At 59.4% G+C, this 16156-nt stretch overlaps 1 protein-coding gene across 1 annotated transcript in view; it reads right to left on the bottom strand.

Moving 5' to 3' along the window:
- Positions 1–16156, bottom strand: part of CCDC85C (coiled-coil domain containing 85C) — a 77009-nt gene that overhangs the window by 17259 nt on the left and 43594 nt on the right. The window contains 1 exon segment of the mRNA XM_045561018.1: positions 3622–3695. Within this exon segment, the coding sequence (XP_045416974.1) occupies positions 3622–3695 (74 nt within the window).

The raw sequence follows: 16156 nt of genomic DNA, 5'->3' as shown, positions 1-16156 counted from the left end.
AACTGCGATACAGTAATTTAGTCTGTGAACACGCTGGCACATTTTTAATTAAAGCTATTTTAGAGTTAAATAGAGGCCGTGGGGGGAGGGGCAGGGCAGTGGGGCGTGGGAATCCGGAGGGGCGCTCTGCCCTCCCCCGCCAAACCCATGTCACCCTGTGCTATCTCACCACTCCTCTCTCCTGCTTTTCACCAACAGAAGAGTCCCCGCTTTGCCCAGAGCTGGGGGTTTCTGTACAATTTGATTTCGCTGACGAGATTTCAATGCCAGGATCATAAAATTGCATAGGCCAGAGCCCATGAGGCTGAGGACAGCCACTCACAGTCACAATCTCTTTCTTCAAGATTCCCAGATGTGGTCAACCTGCCATCCAGCCATCTCTTGATTACCTCCAAAGATGGTGCCCTCACTTCCTGAACAAGCAGCCCTCCCTTGGTTAAGCAGACCCTCCTTATTCTGAGCAAGAAACAGCCTCTTCCCTTGGCCTCAGAGACTAGGTAGGGAGTGGCACGGGCTCCCCAAGTGCATTCTCCCCGTCCAGCTGCACTGAGCGCGGGAGACACAGAGGTGACTGCAGCCCAGGACCCAGAGAGCTCAGAGGACGTGCTGGGCCACCTGAAGGTGGTCAGGGAGGGCTATGGGCAGGAGACAAGCCAGGAGGCAGGAGACTAAGCAAACCGCATCCTCCGTGGGCCCCCCCGAGAAGGGGACCACTACTCTCATCGTGGCCTGAGCCCTGCCACGGGCTCTCCACACTTGTGCCGTCCCCCATCAGCCCTTCTGTGCATGCGAGTCCTGCTGGCTGGGACAAGGGCAGGCCCTGCCAGGTCACCCCACATTCCGAGAGTCATACACACCGTAGGTGTCAGTTACACACTGAGTTAGTGGGCGTGTGCCCATTACACAGGCCTGGGGAGAGGAAGTGGCTTGGGGATCCTCACAGAGCTGGTGTCATTGGAGCTGCCCCAGAAACCCAAAGGCAGGTGAGGTACCAACTGCCACCGGGAAACCCCGAGCGGGCTGGGGGCCCTCCCCACACTGTCTCTCCTCCTCTCTTTCCCCTGCACGGCTCAGAACAGCAGAGCCCTCCTCCACGGCCAGCAGCGCCCACACACCCTCAGGGGTCAGGGCCGCGACCCAGGAGACTTCTCTGGCTCTGCCGATGCCTCCGGCCAAGGCCCCAGCGCCATCAGGCTACCCTCTTCTTGGGATGCTGGGTACGGCGCCAGCACCCACTTGCTGAGATCCTGAGCAAGACCCCACTTGCCGCAGAGCCCGCACTGAAGAAGAAACTAGGGCTGGGACCTGGGTTCCCTCCCCCCACAGCACACAGACACACACACACACACACACGGGCTCACTCAGCTACCACAGGCAGCTCAGCCTGGAGAGGCTTCGTCTGGGAAGAAAGCAAATTCCTACTTAAGAAATAAAACACGCTGAACACGTCTGCACTGGATGATCTGAGTCCCGCATCCCCTTGTATCTAACAACAAGTGGGCAAAAGCAGGTTTCTGCCCTTAAATCCCAGTCTAACCGCCCGCAGGCAGCAAGCCTGGGTCTGGGGCCAGGCAAGAGCCGGCACCTGCACAGCGGATGGGCGTCTAGTGTCTGAGCCGGACGGGTCCGGCCCAGGGCGTGGGCACGGGTAGGGGGTGAGGATCTGGGCAGAACCCTGCTGCTGCCTCCACGGGACAGGGCAAGCAGAGCTGGGGACAGAGGGGGCCCTGGGCAGAGCCACTCTCCACACTCTGCATAGACGGGTGGGGCCAGAGGACACGGCCATGCGGGGAGGGGAGGCCTCCTGGCGAGACCCGGGTGCCCTGAGAGGACGGCGGGAGGAAGGGCTGCTGCTCCACAGCTGGAACCAGCACACGTTTCCAGCGAGTCCACGGTCAGGGCCACACTTGGAACTGGGGTGTATCTTCCCAGTGGGACAATGTGGCCCAGGACAGCAGGGACCAAGGGGTCAAGGACACACCTGTCCTCGTGGTAAGAAGACCAGGCATGGTCTCTGGTTGGACCTAATGTACTTCTCGTGGAAAGAACGTGGCAAACAGCACCCCAGATTCGCAGCTTGAGCCCTCGACCTGCTTCTCCACAGGGACAACGAAACAAAGCGTGGCCAGATCCAGGCAGACGCACAAGGCACCCGGGCCTGGCCTTTGTTCCGCAGAGTGGCCGCCCATTCCCCAGGAGGCGGCCCTGCTGTGCCCTGGAGGGAGCAAGTGCCTGCCCCGCTCACGGGGTGGGCACCTGCTCCAAAGCAAAGGCCTCTGCACCCGGACGCCCCTCTGCCCCACCAGTACTCCTGGGATCACCTCTGCTGCAGCTCCCGCAGCCCACCCTGCACACCCTCCTGAGCAACCACGACCACCCTGTCAGCCTGCATGGCAAGTTTGGGTCTAGGGAGCCCACCCCACAGCCAGGTGAGACCCCAGCCACCTCCCTACCCGCTCCCTGCCCTGTCCAGCCCCGCAAAGCCAGCACACCCTTGGGCCACAGCCCTCCTGCCACACAGCACCTTGCACCAACTATAAAATCACACCAGCCAGCCTTGCCATTTGGCCCGGCTATGCACCTGGGCGTGTGTTGTGGTCGTGAGGGTGGAGAAGGGTGAGAGGAAGCCAAACAGAGGCCATGCACTCTGCTCAGTCCTGCTGGGCTGTGGGGACTGTCCCCATGGCCCATGCAGGGGCGAGACACGGGGATGACCGCAGCTGGGGCTGAACCCCCTGCTTGGGCCGTGAGCCTCCCAGCAGCCACCCGGCGGGCATAGAGGGTACCTCGGGCTTCCTGAGCAGGGCAGTCGGCACCAAGCCCAGCTGGTCGCCTAGCAACGGGGCCAGGCAGCTGAGCCATCCCTGGGGTTGGTTCCCAGAGAAACGCTTCGGGCATCCCAGGCGAGCGAGGACGGCAGGGGGGCAGGCTGGGATAAAGCCAGGGACGGATGGTACGAGGGGTCGGAGGCTGCAGGGCTCAGCCAAGGCAGCTTGCCCCAGCCACCCCTCACCAGCCCCCACCACAGCAGGGAAGGCCCTGGACCCAGCAGTCACAGCTCCCCTCCACGCTCCAGCCACACTCGAGAGGCACAGCCAACCCTCCCCTGACACCACCTCTTCCCTGCAGCCCACACCCCTCACCCAGTCTCCAACCTGCCTGCCGCTGCTGCCTGGCTCTGCACAGGGGTTGCAGCCTCATCTGTCTGCAGGGCCAGGACTAGGAGGGCGGAGGGGGGACCCTCCCCCCGAGAGGAACAGGCCAGCAAGTCAGGCATGGCAGAGGCGGGGAGGTTTCCATGTGAGTCTGCCCCCCTCCCCTGCCTGGATCTGCCCATCTGCTAGAGGGGCAGAGCAGTCCATGTCTTCACCAACTGAGTGTCCCCTACCATCCCCGGGACAGGCCCGGTGCCAGCCGCCAAGGAGCTCACAGACCACTGGGGGCAGTGTGCGTGGGGGCTGGGCGGGAGCGAAGTCTTGGAGTGTGGGAGGCGGGATTCGGTCTGTGGCCCCAGCTTCCCAGGAGGGGACTAAGGCGGGAGTGGGGGCATCTGGCGGGAAGGGAGCTGGGGTGAGCTGGGGCTGGGCTGGGCACCGCAGTCGCCGCCGGCAGCCAGCCTACCTGCACGAGGAGCTTGTCACCCTCCAGCAGCTTCACTTTGGTCTCCAGCTGCCTGATGTAGGTGGACGAGGGATCTGGAAGGACACAGAGGAAGGGCACATTAGCCTCCAGCAGACTCCACCTCCAACAGGCAGAACCCACTCCGGCCCCCGCCCCTCCTGGTTGCGGCTTCTGAGCCCGGCTTTCTGGATCTAGACAAAGGTATGGAGGGTTCCCTCGCCGGGCCCTGGGGACGACTCCTTCAGCTTCTTAGATGCTTCAGGCCCAAGAAAAGCTCTCATAGCCACTCACAGCCCACCCCAGGGTCAAGGGTCCAGGGAGCCCCTCTCCCCTCTGCGGCGGGGAAACTGAGGCTCACAAGCATGCCACTCTAGCACCTGGAGCTCATGCTGGTCCACTGCGCCTGCTCCCAGGTGAGCCATTCTGCCCAGGAACTGCTCACAAACGACGTGCGGGCGGCATACATCGCAGGCCAGGAGCCAGATGTGGGCCGGAAGCCCCAGCCAGACACTCCTGTGGCCTTCCCAGTCACGGGGCCCCCGTTTCTGAATTAGGCTCAGGGGAGGCCAGACTGACAACTGGTGCAGACAGACCGCCACTGCAGGGGTGACATCCACTGGCCCTCACCACACCCACCCAGCTCTTCAATGACATCAGAAAAACAGGTGAAATCCCACCCTCACCCAGCCACCCACAGCCCCGGGCCTGCCCCACCAGGCCGGGCACTGCCACAGAGGGCAGAGCGATGACCAGGTCACTTCTGGCCAGCCCAGGCCAGGACGGGGGGAGTCTGCCTCAGTGGAGGCCAAGGGTGACGTAGGGCAGAAGGGCTGGGGGCAGGGAGGGACCCGCAGACAGGGCGGGAGATGGAGAGGGGACAGCAAGGCCTGGCCCAGGGCCCCTGAGAGCCAGATGGCATGAGGAACCTCTGCGGTAGCCACGCAGCCATGGGTAAGGGACAGGCTGTTGCACCTCTGGCCGGAAGTCCTGCGGCCCAGGCACCGTCCACCCCTATGGCGGTCACTGCTCCTCCTGCCGTACCCGTGCCCCGACAGGACATAGGGTCTTCCCAGACTCACACCACTGATCCCGCACCACCACCGCGGGAGACCCAGGTGGGGGAATGGACTCCACGGGCTCTTAACATTCCTGGCTGGGCAGAGGGGGCTCAGGTGCTGCTGGGGACGGGCCAGGCCCACCATGCCACCCAGAGAGCAAGGAAGCGTCTGTCTACCCCCAGCACGCCGTCAGCAGGACCCTTGGGAGGACCCAGGCCCAGCCACAGGCAGGAACCGGGGTGCTCTGAGCCCAGCCCGGCCCACTCGCTGCTGGGGAATTGCACAAAACAGACCCTCCTCCTCCTCCAGTCCAAACTGAGTCACCTCTCAGGAATGTGGAGCCTTCTAGGGAGGAGAGAAGGGTGGCTCCCCAGCCAGGCAGACACACCCCTGCCCTCAGGGTGACCACAGCACACCTCAGGCCTCAGTACCACCGGCTCTAACAAAACAAAGTTCCAAGAGGCTCAGTGACACATTCTGGCACATTTCAGGAAAGCAGGGAGATGGGATTTGACCCCACAGGCCCCTCCACTCAGGACCCCGGGGCCCATGACCTGGCCACTGTGAGACGGGCTCCCTCATGCCCCTCTCCGGTTGGGGTCACCACAGCCCGATCCCAGCCTGCCCAGGCCCCGCCCTCCCTGGGCTCAGCGCCCTCAGCACTGACAGCAGTTCCCAGCCGCCCCACACACACAGGCAGAGGGGAAAGGCCCCCCTGAGCCCAGGGGACAGGGCACAGCCTGGGCTCCCCAAACCTTCCATCCTGCATCCCGTTCACAGGAGAATTCCCTGGAACACCTGCTGGAAGCAGGGACCAGGTAAACCCATAGACCTTTCCAGCTCCCTCATCCTTACCCAGTAAAGACAACGAGACCCCAGTGACTACCTGACCCCATAGGGGAGGGCCCAGTGCCCCGCGTGGGACACGCAGCATCCCCTGCATCTTGCGCCTGGTTGAAGCCTTGTGGGGGACAAGAAGCCACTGTCCCTATGTCCCAGATGAGGAGGCCACGAGGAACGAAGGCTCCCCACTCGCTGTGGGTGAGCCTTCCAGCCCCTCTCCCCTCCACCCAGGCCACCCCCACAACAGTCCCTGGGACCCACCCGCTTTCTGGCCACACTGGGAAGAGCTGACAGCACCCAGCCTTGGAGAGGGCCTGGCACAGGCTCATGGCAAGAGGCCGGTCTTGGTCAGACCTCGGCTGGGCACACTGCTGCAGCCCAATCCGCAGGCGAAGGCGCAGCCCCAAACAGCAGGAGGACCCAGCTGCCACCTGTGCCCAGAGGCCCAAGATGGCACTAATGCCTGCTCTGCCCTTAGCAGCCACAGACCCACTCAGAAGGCGGCACGCTGCCCAGCCATCTCCCTCTGCCGATGCCAAGGGGGTGAGCGAGGGGCTCCCAGCGTGTCCCTTCCCAGGCAGACCACAGTCTGAGTCAGGGACTGGGACTCACAGCGGCACATGTTGCCTCGACACCGTCCCTGGTGCCCTCGGACACAGCCAGGGTCTAACATCGCCTCCCAGGATGGCAGGGAGGAGCGTGATCGGGCCAGCGCCCGGAAAAGGGAAGCAGGCCATCCCACAAGGCACCAGCAACACCCCACCCCACGCCAGCACCCAACCTCACGGCCCACAGGCCACTGGGCCGCCCCACGGGCCACGCGAGGGCACAAACCAAGGAGCTGCCCCCCTAAGCCCATCTGTTCAAGCTCACCCCAAACCCCAAGTGGCTGCATAGAACAAAATACGCTTCAGACCACCAGGGTTTGTTGGGCTTTTTTTTTTTTTAACTTCAAAAGAACAATATAACAGTCTCAAAAATATTTCAGACCATCGAATAATCCCAATGGATTAATTAGAATTAATCCTAAAGAATTAATTATGAAGAACGCATTCACTTATCGTGGCCAAAACTGGAAATAACTATTTGTCCTACAATAGCGGAGGGTTCCACCCTGTCATCATTAAAATGATGTTTAGAAAGAGTTTCTCTCCCAGACAATAGGAAAGACACTTAAAATGCCAGTGGAGGGGCTGGACACAAAATTATGTGAGTAATGGCTGCTGTGCTTAAAATATCTGCGTGTGGACGAGGATCCAGGAAGGAAGCGGCAGAAACGCTGCGGTACTACTCAGATGGGGGAACCAGTGATTTTTTTTTTTTTATTCATATGACTTCTTGTTAATTTTCAAATAATCTACCTCCAGAGAAGAGAGAAATCTTTCTTTTAGAAAAGAAAAAAAGGAGAATAGATCAAATTATCGCACCTTCCCATCACAGGGCCACCCGGCGAAGTCACTGGTATTTTAAACCCACCAGTCCTGACCCCGTCCCTACACTCAGCTCCCCAAGACAGGCTCTCCACGCGGCCAGGGGCCAAGCGCCAGGCGGCTCGGGTCAAGGGTACAGGCACTCTGCAGAGAGGTAGACCCTCCAGGGGGGCAGGGAGGCAGGAGACCCCGGGAGGGGCCTGGCGCCCTGGGGGGACCATCCTTCCCAGCAGCCTCGAAACTCGTGATCCCGCTGGGCGCCTGGGAGCCCCAGCCTCTTGCAGACAAGCGTGTAATTAAATTAATCCCAGGGTTTACGGTAATGAGGACGGGAGCTACCAGGGAGGGAAACATCATTTCCCAGCTTGGCTGCTCCTGGGCAAAATGAGGGAGGTGACCACAAAGGGACCCTGGGCCGGCCAAGGTGCCCCCATGGACACTCCCCAGACCCCTCCAGGGGCCCATCAATCCATCCTGCTTCTGCCTGGGAGGAGAGGTCTCCCTGCAACGTTCTTGCCTCCAGGAGCCAGACATCAGCACCAGCCTCACCCCTCCTCGTGAGTCCCTTGCTCCCCAGAGAGTAGGAGAAGCCGTGTCGCCCACAGTGGGCGGGAGACACACAGCCAGGGTCTGCCGGGCCCTCCCCACTGGCGCTGTCCTGGCTCCCTCCCCGGAACCCTGCGGGGCACCGTGCCACTGACCACAGGTTACCCGACCTTCTCGGAAGCTATGAGGCAGGGCCGGTTCCCATCACCCCTCCTGGCCTGGTTTTCCCCAACACAGTGATGTTGCCCGCAGCATCCCCTATGTCCAGACTGTACAAACTGTGGGCCAGAAGCCATGTCCAATCGCCTCTGTAACCCCCTCCTCGCCTAGCCCAGCACCCGGCACACAGTAGGCCCTCGGGAAGAGTCTGCAGCCCTAACAGGCACTTGTCCTGCAGGAGACTGCTCTAGTTACAGCTCCCGCCAGCAGCAGGAGCAGCTCCCACAGCCCCCGGGGAGCACCCAGCACCCCACCCCGAGGGGGAGGAAGACCCCGGACAAGGACCGGCAGAGGCCACGGGAGGCAGCACTCCCAGGCCCAGGGCACCTGCTTCCTAGATCTGACCTGACAGCACCCGGCACCGTCGCTGCCCCCCCAGCTCCCCGGGAGCCGGCACCTCGGGTCAGGTGCAGACAGGAGACAGGAGAGCAGTTCCAGTGGGTTATTCGGGAAGTGAGCCCAGGATGCCCCGGGAGGGGAGTGGAGAAGTGAGGCAGGGAAGGGAAGAAGCTGATGGAAGGGGCTCTGGGGGCTCACTGCTGGGGTGTTACACCCAGCACGCGCCCCTGAGAGTGGACAGGAAGAGCTCCCAGGCAGAGCTGCAGGTGCCAGCAGGTGAGGCTGCGGTGGGCTCGGAAGCGGTAAGTAAGCACCTCGGGATCTGTGTGGGCGCGCAGTGTCTGCCACGGTGCAGCAGGTGTGGGTTATCCTCTCTCCATAGGAGGAGGCTGGGGGCTGCAGTGACATGCAGTGACACAAGGGGCGACCTCCCCAGCTGCTGGCCCCCCTTACAGCCCCCTCCCCCTGAGTGAGACCCGACAGCAGGGCTTCCCTGCCCTTGTCACATTCTGCAAAGTCTAGGGACAGGCAGGCTTGTGGCAGAGCATTAGCAGGAGCCCAGCCACAGGGGCCTCAGGCCTCCTCCATGACGCTCCCTGAGATAGATGGCTGACAGCTCCACTGCACTCGGTTGATTAGATCCCTTCTCCTTCCACTTCATTAAGAAGGGCTGGCTGCAGCCTCAGGGCGGGAGGGCCTCATTAAACACAAGCCCCCCTTTGCTGGCTTCCTTCCCTCTCTGGCCTCCGAGGATGGAAGCGGCCCTGACAGCGTCTCCTTCTCGAGTTGGTTTCTTACTTCTCTCTCTCCCTCCTCCCACTCCAAGGACTTAACCTGGGCGGGGCAGGTGCAGTGTCCGCACACACCTGGTGTTAAGCAAGGGCACAGCAAAAAGCCTACAGAAGGAACACCCGAGACATCTCGTACTAGCCCAAACACCACTGTACGTGCACACACGTGTGCGTGCACGCACACACACACACACACACACACACACACACACAGGTGCACGCACACACAGAGCAGGTCCCGGAAACCAAGCAGGACAGGCCACCAACTGCAGGGAGCTCCAAGCACCAGGGACACAGACCGAGGTGCGGTCATTCCAGAGAGACCTGTTAGTTACCACACACGCTTACCGAGCACCGACCGTGTGCCTCACACACATTAGTCCTCACCACTCCTCACCGTGAGGCCGGTGATCAGATGCCCAGTTTGCAGATGAAGAAATTGAGGCTCCAGGAGGTAAACTGACAGCCGCAGACTCAGGGAATGGTGGAGCATCCACGGCAGGCTCCAGGGTGCAGCTCCCAGGCAGCCTCCCCCACACACCCCGCCCCAGGCTCAGCGCCCCCCTGCGGTGCCCCATCCTGCTGGGCAGAAGCTGGTCCTTGGCCACAGCCAGTGCTTTGTGCGTGGGCACCCACGGCCTGCGTGCCACACTCGGGGCTGCCTGCTCCTGGCTGCCCTGCCCCTCTGTGCGTGAGAACCTCCAGGTCCCCCCGGCAAGGCCCAGGACACTTCGCCGCACGGGTTCACTGAAGCGCCCTCCAGGGCTGATCTGGCAGAGCCTGGAGATGGTCCCATCTTCTCTAAGGACGCAGAGGATATTGCAACTCCAGGCCTGCCTTCTCCCCAACCCCGGCCTTCCTAAAGGTCACCAAAGGATGGAATTCTTGCAGAGCAGAGGGAGTCCCCAAATCTAGGACCCAAAGGGGAGCCACTGCTTTCATAACAGTCCACACTACAGTGGGGTGATGAGCTCCCCAGCACTGGGAGAGAAAGCAGAGGCTGCATGGTCTCGCTGAGGCACGTTTTGCTGAACAGAAGAAGCCTCTGGAACCCTGAAGGTTCTCGACACAGCTGTGAGGGGGGCACAGGAAGCCGCGTACCCACCTCAGTGCCAGAGGAGCTAACTCTGCTCCCCTCCAGGCCTCGCAGGGGCCTGCCAGGTAGGCGGCAGAGCCCCGTCTCACAGAGGAGAAGGGGGAGCTCAGAGTGGACGGTCAGCACGAGGCACAGAGCCGATGCCCACGGGACCAGAGTAAAGCGCCCTGACCAAGGTGTGCTGGCCGGGCAATTACAGGGGCCCTCCTGAAGGAGGAGGCACGAGCTGAGCACTGAAGAGCAAGCAGGACTCTGACGGGCAGGCGGTGAGGGTGGCGGAGACGGAAGGCAGGTCTGAGCGGGGGCACAGCCTGAGCAAAGGCAGGGAGCTGGGACCACGGCAGGTACCAGCGCACCTGTGCCGGGGCCTGGCAGCACCAGGGGCTGTCCCGGTGGCGGCCTCCTCCTGGCAGACACTGCAGCTCCGGGAGGTGCCGGCCGAACGTGGAACAGGCATTCTCTATGGACGAGGCGAGAGAACTGAGGGGGGCGTATCGGGAGCGGCAGGCTCCTGTGAGGACGCCTCTCGGCAGCGGCGACAGTGAGCCAGGCAGGCTGGGGCCAGGGGCAGCACGGGGCGTGCACGCAGGGTGGCACAGGCCACAGCCACTGCAAGCTCGGCAGTGACTTCCGGCATCTCACATCCACTCAGGGCACAGCAAACGGCTTTTCCCGTTCACACATACCAATTTTACTGAACCCCTCCTGTCTGCCCGCATGCACCAAGCAAAGCCCTGTCACCCTGTAACCCTCCCGCCAAGCTGATGCGGTGCATGCTGTCACTGCTGGCACTACTCGACTGACAAGGAGCCAGAGACTCCGAGAAAAGCAGCAAGCCCAAGGTCACACAGTGAAAATGCTGCGGGGCTGAGATTTGAACCAGATCTGTCTAGGGCCAAGGCTCTTTCCACCCACCTCAACGCTCCCCAGCAGCCATGGGGGTTCAGCACGATGACCCCGGGCCTCTCAGAATGTCATCACCGCGGGGTGATTACATTAGCAGGGCTGCTCATTCTATGCTCTGACCTGTCAAGGAGGCACAGGAACTTTCACCCATTCCCCTGACAAAGAGACCAAGGTTCAGAGCAGTCTGTAACCACCCCGTCACAGAGCTCCTAAAAACAGGGCTGAGATTTGAAGTATGTGTGTCCTCATGCCCAGGGCTCTTCTAGAACACCCACTGAGGCAGAGGGGCTTGGGAGGCTGCCTTTTTCTCCTCCCCACCCCTCCTCTCCCAGAGCAGAAATCCTCCTCATGGTGCACGGAGACATTGAGCCTCTACCACAGGGCCCAGGCTCCAGGGAGCCCCACTCTGGACTCCACGCTCCTCGACCCCATCTCCCTTCCATGGGCACCAGACCAGCTCCAAGCTACAGGTGTGAAAAGACTTGGTGTAAGGTTTTCAGTCTGAGCCAAAGACCCTGCAGCCTCTGGGCCTCGCCCGGTCACGCATGTCCCACAGGCTGGCGCCAGCCCCTCCCACCATCCCCCTCCGTGCCCAGAGTCACAGGATCATGGAAACCTAACGTCCTGGCTCATGAATTCAAGTGCTAACCAGGAACCTCGATGACCGGAGCTCCACCCCGCACCGTGCCATCCTCCCACCACGTGATCAGAAACCTAACTCGCCAAGAACACGCTTTCCAGCACCTGCAGCAGAAAGAAAACCAACTGGCAATGAGGAAACAGGAGTGACGGCGCTGATGAGAACTGGCCCCTCCACCTTCCCCGACGAGGCAACACCTGCCTCTCGCTGCCGTCTGTCCCCTCAAGGGCCAAGCACCACCCTGCTCCGGGCCGGGACTCCCAAACGTCGGCGGTCTGCCTGTCCCCTGCTTCAGGGGCCATGGGGCTCCCGGCGTTCAATCCAGGAAAAGCCACGAGGCTTCCCCGCAGGCCCTGAAACCTGGAGCCAGCAGCAGGCAGGCCCTGTCCAGACTCGGCCCACTTAGAAAGCACCCTGGCTGGGATCTACTCGGCTGCCTCTGGTGTTCTCAAACCAACACGCAAGCTCATGCTTCCATCTCCTGCTGGCGAAGCCTGAAGGGCCAAATTAAAATTGTGTAATTGTTTCAAATCAGGGGACAAAGGGAGAAAGGAATTCCTTCCCTGTGCTTTCGATTTCTGCATCTGGAATTAACCTGTGTGCACAGCTGACGGTGCAGGTGGCGGCAGGCGCACCGCGCTCCCCCAACCCCCATGCACTCGTGATGCCTGGGAACTTTTGACATCTGTGCAGACTCTGCGTCAGCCAGCCCAGCCCAGCGACATCTAACCACAGAGGCCGCGTCACACTCCGCCTGTGGCTCTCAGCAGCGGGCTGCCTGGGACACTTGCCTGGCTCCCCGGAGAGCTTTTAAAATCTGATCTCTTCCCCTGAGACCAACTGAACTGGACTCGCTAGGGGAGGGCCTGGCCAGCAGTTTACATCCTAGACGGCCTCTGGTGAGTCTAATGTGCACCTGGGGCTGGAAGCCCCCATCAAAGCTGTGTAGAGACTGTTCAAATCGTCCGGTTCCCAGCTTCCATCCCCAAGGGACCCTGCCTCCCCACTCTCCACCCTCCCACCGGCCCTGACTATTAATTAGTGGGGCTGAACTCTGCAGCAAACACAACAGGACCTGCAGGGATTGCGATGAGACCAACTGTGCAGGGATGAACCCTGGCGGGAGAGGAGAAGCAGCACTTACTCAGCCCCGGGATGTAGGTGCCAAGCCCCTCAGTGACCTGAGAGGGAGAGTTTTGCTGGTTTCGGGAGAAAGGGGGGTGGGGCTGCTCTCATCACTAGATGTCAACCAAGTCTACCAGGTGCCAGGCACTTGTAAGGGGCTGGGGGGCCCCACTGTCCTGCCTCCCGGAGCCTGCTGTCCAGGAGAGAAGACAAGAACATGGGGGGCCTGGAAGGCGGTGGGGTAGCAGGGGACATATCCCAGCGTGCAAAGGTAGAGAGGGTCAGGACACAGGAGGATCCAGGTGTGGCTGGGTCATCAGACCCACACACAGAGCACAGCTGGTGAAAAGGTGAGTATGACCCCTCGCGGTGTGTGAGCAGCACTGGTGGGGAGCCAGGGCTCCAGGCAGTTCCACCTGACAGCAGCGACACATCGGGACAGCGTTTCAATGACACAGTGAAAACAAGAAAAAGTCCTCACAAGCCAGGTGGTAGGACTCCTGGGGTGGCGGGATCTCAGAGAAGACCACTCTGTGTGTACTGACTCCATAGGAAGACAACAAAGCCACGAGGAGGGGCAGACTGGAGCCCTGAAAAGACCGACATGGTCTGGAGCCGGCAGAGAAAGGACAGAGCACTCCCTGGATGGGGCTGCAGCAGCCACTGGCTGTCCATCTAGAAAACGGTAAAATTCAATCCCAACCTCACACCATACACCGAAAGCAGTTCCAAGAAAGTCAGAGGATTCTACGTGAAAAAACAACTTTAAAACTTGGGCTTTCTGAGGCTAGGTATGGTGGCACATGCCTGTAGTCCCAGCTACTCGGAAGGCTGAGGTGGGAGGATCGCTTGAGCCCTGGAATTTGAGGCTGTAGTGCACTATGGTCACACATGAATAGCCACAGCACCCCAGCCTGGGTGACATGGCAAGAGCCCATCTCTAAAAAATAAAACTACAAACAGAGTTAAAAAAAATAAAAACTTTTGTCTGGTTGTGGTGGCCTATACTCCTAGCACTTTGGGAGGCCAAGGTGGGAGGATTACTTGAGGCCAGGAGTTCAAGATCAGCCTGAGCAAGAGCAAGACCTGCTCTCTACAACAAACAGAAAAATTAGCCAGGTATGTGGCACACACCTGTAGTCCCAGCTACTCAGAGGCTGAAGCAGGAGGATCACTTGAGCCCAAGAGTTTGAGGTTGCAGTGAGCTATCTTGATGCCACTGCACTCTAGCCCAGGTGACAAAGCAAGACCTTGTCTCCAAAAATAATTAATTAATTAAAATAAAATAAATAAAAAATTGGACTTTTCTGATACATACTACATCGTAGATGAACCTTGAGAACGTTATGCTATGGGAAAGAAGCCAGACCCCAAAGACCACATGCTGTATGATTCAATTTATATGAAATGTCTAGAACAGGCAAATCCGTAGAGACAGAAAGTAGATTAGTGGTTTCCAGGGGCCGGGGAGGGCCTGACTGCTGATAGAGATGGAGTTTCTTTCCGGGGTGATGAACATGACCTAGAATTAGATAGTGGCGATGGTTGTACAACTCTGTGACTATAACAAAAACCACTGAGCTGTACACTTTCATATGTCTATCTACACATATGTACACACACATACACATAACATACTTAGAATTTGTGAATTCTATCTCCGTAAAGCTATTATTTTAAAAAAGAAAGTTTTAAAAGAAAACTTGAGCTTTCAGGTAGGAAAAGGATTTCTTAATCAAGAAACAGAGCAAAGCATAAAGGGGAAGACTGTCCAACCTGACTACGTGAATATTAAAAACCGTGCAGGACAACAGGTAACGGGAGCAGGTCAGGAGACTGGGCGGCCACCTGGGAGGGGCTGGGCACACGCCCCACCCCAGGGTGGACGAAGGATCCTCGGGGCCACACAATCCCTGCAAATCAATGAGGAAGTGCATGAGCAGAGGCAACAGCGACACAGAGAGGTGAGTCACACAACAGGAAACCCGAGCGGCCAGGAAGAATGTGAGAAGACGCCCAACTTCACGCGTGGTCAAGGAAACACAAATGAAGACCATGAGGTGCCACAGGATTGGCAGGAAATAGAAAGTGGTGCAGCCGTGGGATGGCATGCAGGAGGGAGGGGCAGCCCAAGGGACACTGGGCTGGCTCAGCACATCAGGAGGCAACCAGCTCGGTTCCCCCAGCCGACAACGCTCACTCCTTGAGAAACGGCGGCACAGGCGTCCCGGGAGACAGGTGCAAGAACATGCCTGCCAACACAGCTACGTTAGTGAAAAATTAGAAACCACCTAAATGTCTTCCTCAGGAGACCAGATAAGTTGTGGTTTAACCAAACAATGAAATACTATACTGAGATAAGAATGAATGAACCAGAGCCGGGCGTGGTGGCACACCCCTATAGTCCCAGCCATGCCGGAGGCAGAAGGATCGCTTGGGCCCAGGAGTTCAAGACCAGCCTGGACAACATAGCGAGACCCTGTCTCTAAAAAAACCAAACCAAACAGCAACAAAAACAAAAAGTGAATGAACTGGAGTCACGTGTATCAACAGGGACATATCTCAAGAACTTCGCGGGGAGCAAGTTCCCAAAGGACACATGATGCTGTACCATCTACACAAAGTTTGAAGACCTGCAAAGCATCCTCATGCTGCTCTCGGCCTCCCACGCTGGAGAACCTGAAAAGCTGGAGGAGAACGATGGGTGCCAAGTGCTGGGCCAGGGCTCGGGCACGGATGACACACAGGGACCTCAGCTCCTGTCAAGCTTCGTTTCTTAGAAGGAAAAGATCTGAAGCTAAAATGCTTTGTTGTTGACAGTGCGATAAAGGCAGTCTGCAGAGAAATAATTGTCTCATTATTCCCAAGCTTACTGCTTTTTATATATTTCTTAATTAAAAAAAAAAAAAAAAAGGAAGAAAGTGTGGGCAAGACAACAGACCCTCCAGAAAAGACACTGGAAACTGCTGATGCTGTAACACTCCCTCCCCGGTCCGATTCCCAGGCTGCTGATGGAAAAACTCCAAATGTCCCCGGCGATGACCTCCTTTGGTGCCACACTCCCCACCCCACCCCCGCCCTGAGAGCAGCCCATCAACAGCAGGCCGGGGACCCATGGGGAGAAGGGGGGTCCACAGGGACCCACCTGGGAGGCGGGAAGTCATCTAGCAGCAGGAGGAAGCCACCCCCCAGCAGGCAGGGGACCAGAGCGGGTCCCCTCTTTGCCCCAACCTGGTCTGTGACCTTGGACAAGCCCCTTCCCATTCCCAGGCCCCAGAGAAATGAGGGCAGGAGGCCCAGATAACTCAGAGGGCTCAGAAGGCAGGACAGGGACACGACTCAGTCTCCCACCAGCCCTGCAATTAGGCAGAGCAGCGAGGACCCGCCCAGTTAGAAGTGAGACAGACTCCGCCTGGGGACAGCAAACTGGGCTTCCCGTTTCACATAAAGCCAACAGCAGGGTGATTGTTGACCGAAATGATCATCATCAAGCGGGGCTTAATGGTGCCGTCCTCGTCCTCCCGGGGGCCCCGGGGAGGGCG

Source organism: Lemur catta, chromosome 1 (genome assembly GCF_020740605.2).
Source record: "Lemur catta isolate mLemCat1 chromosome 1, mLemCat1.pri, whole genome shotgun sequence".
Classification (NCBI taxonomy): Eukaryota; Metazoa; Chordata; class Mammalia; order Primates; family Lemuridae; genus Lemur; species Lemur catta.
Note: the sequence above shows the minus strand (reverse complement) of the source record. Positions and strands in the feature narration are given on the sequence as shown.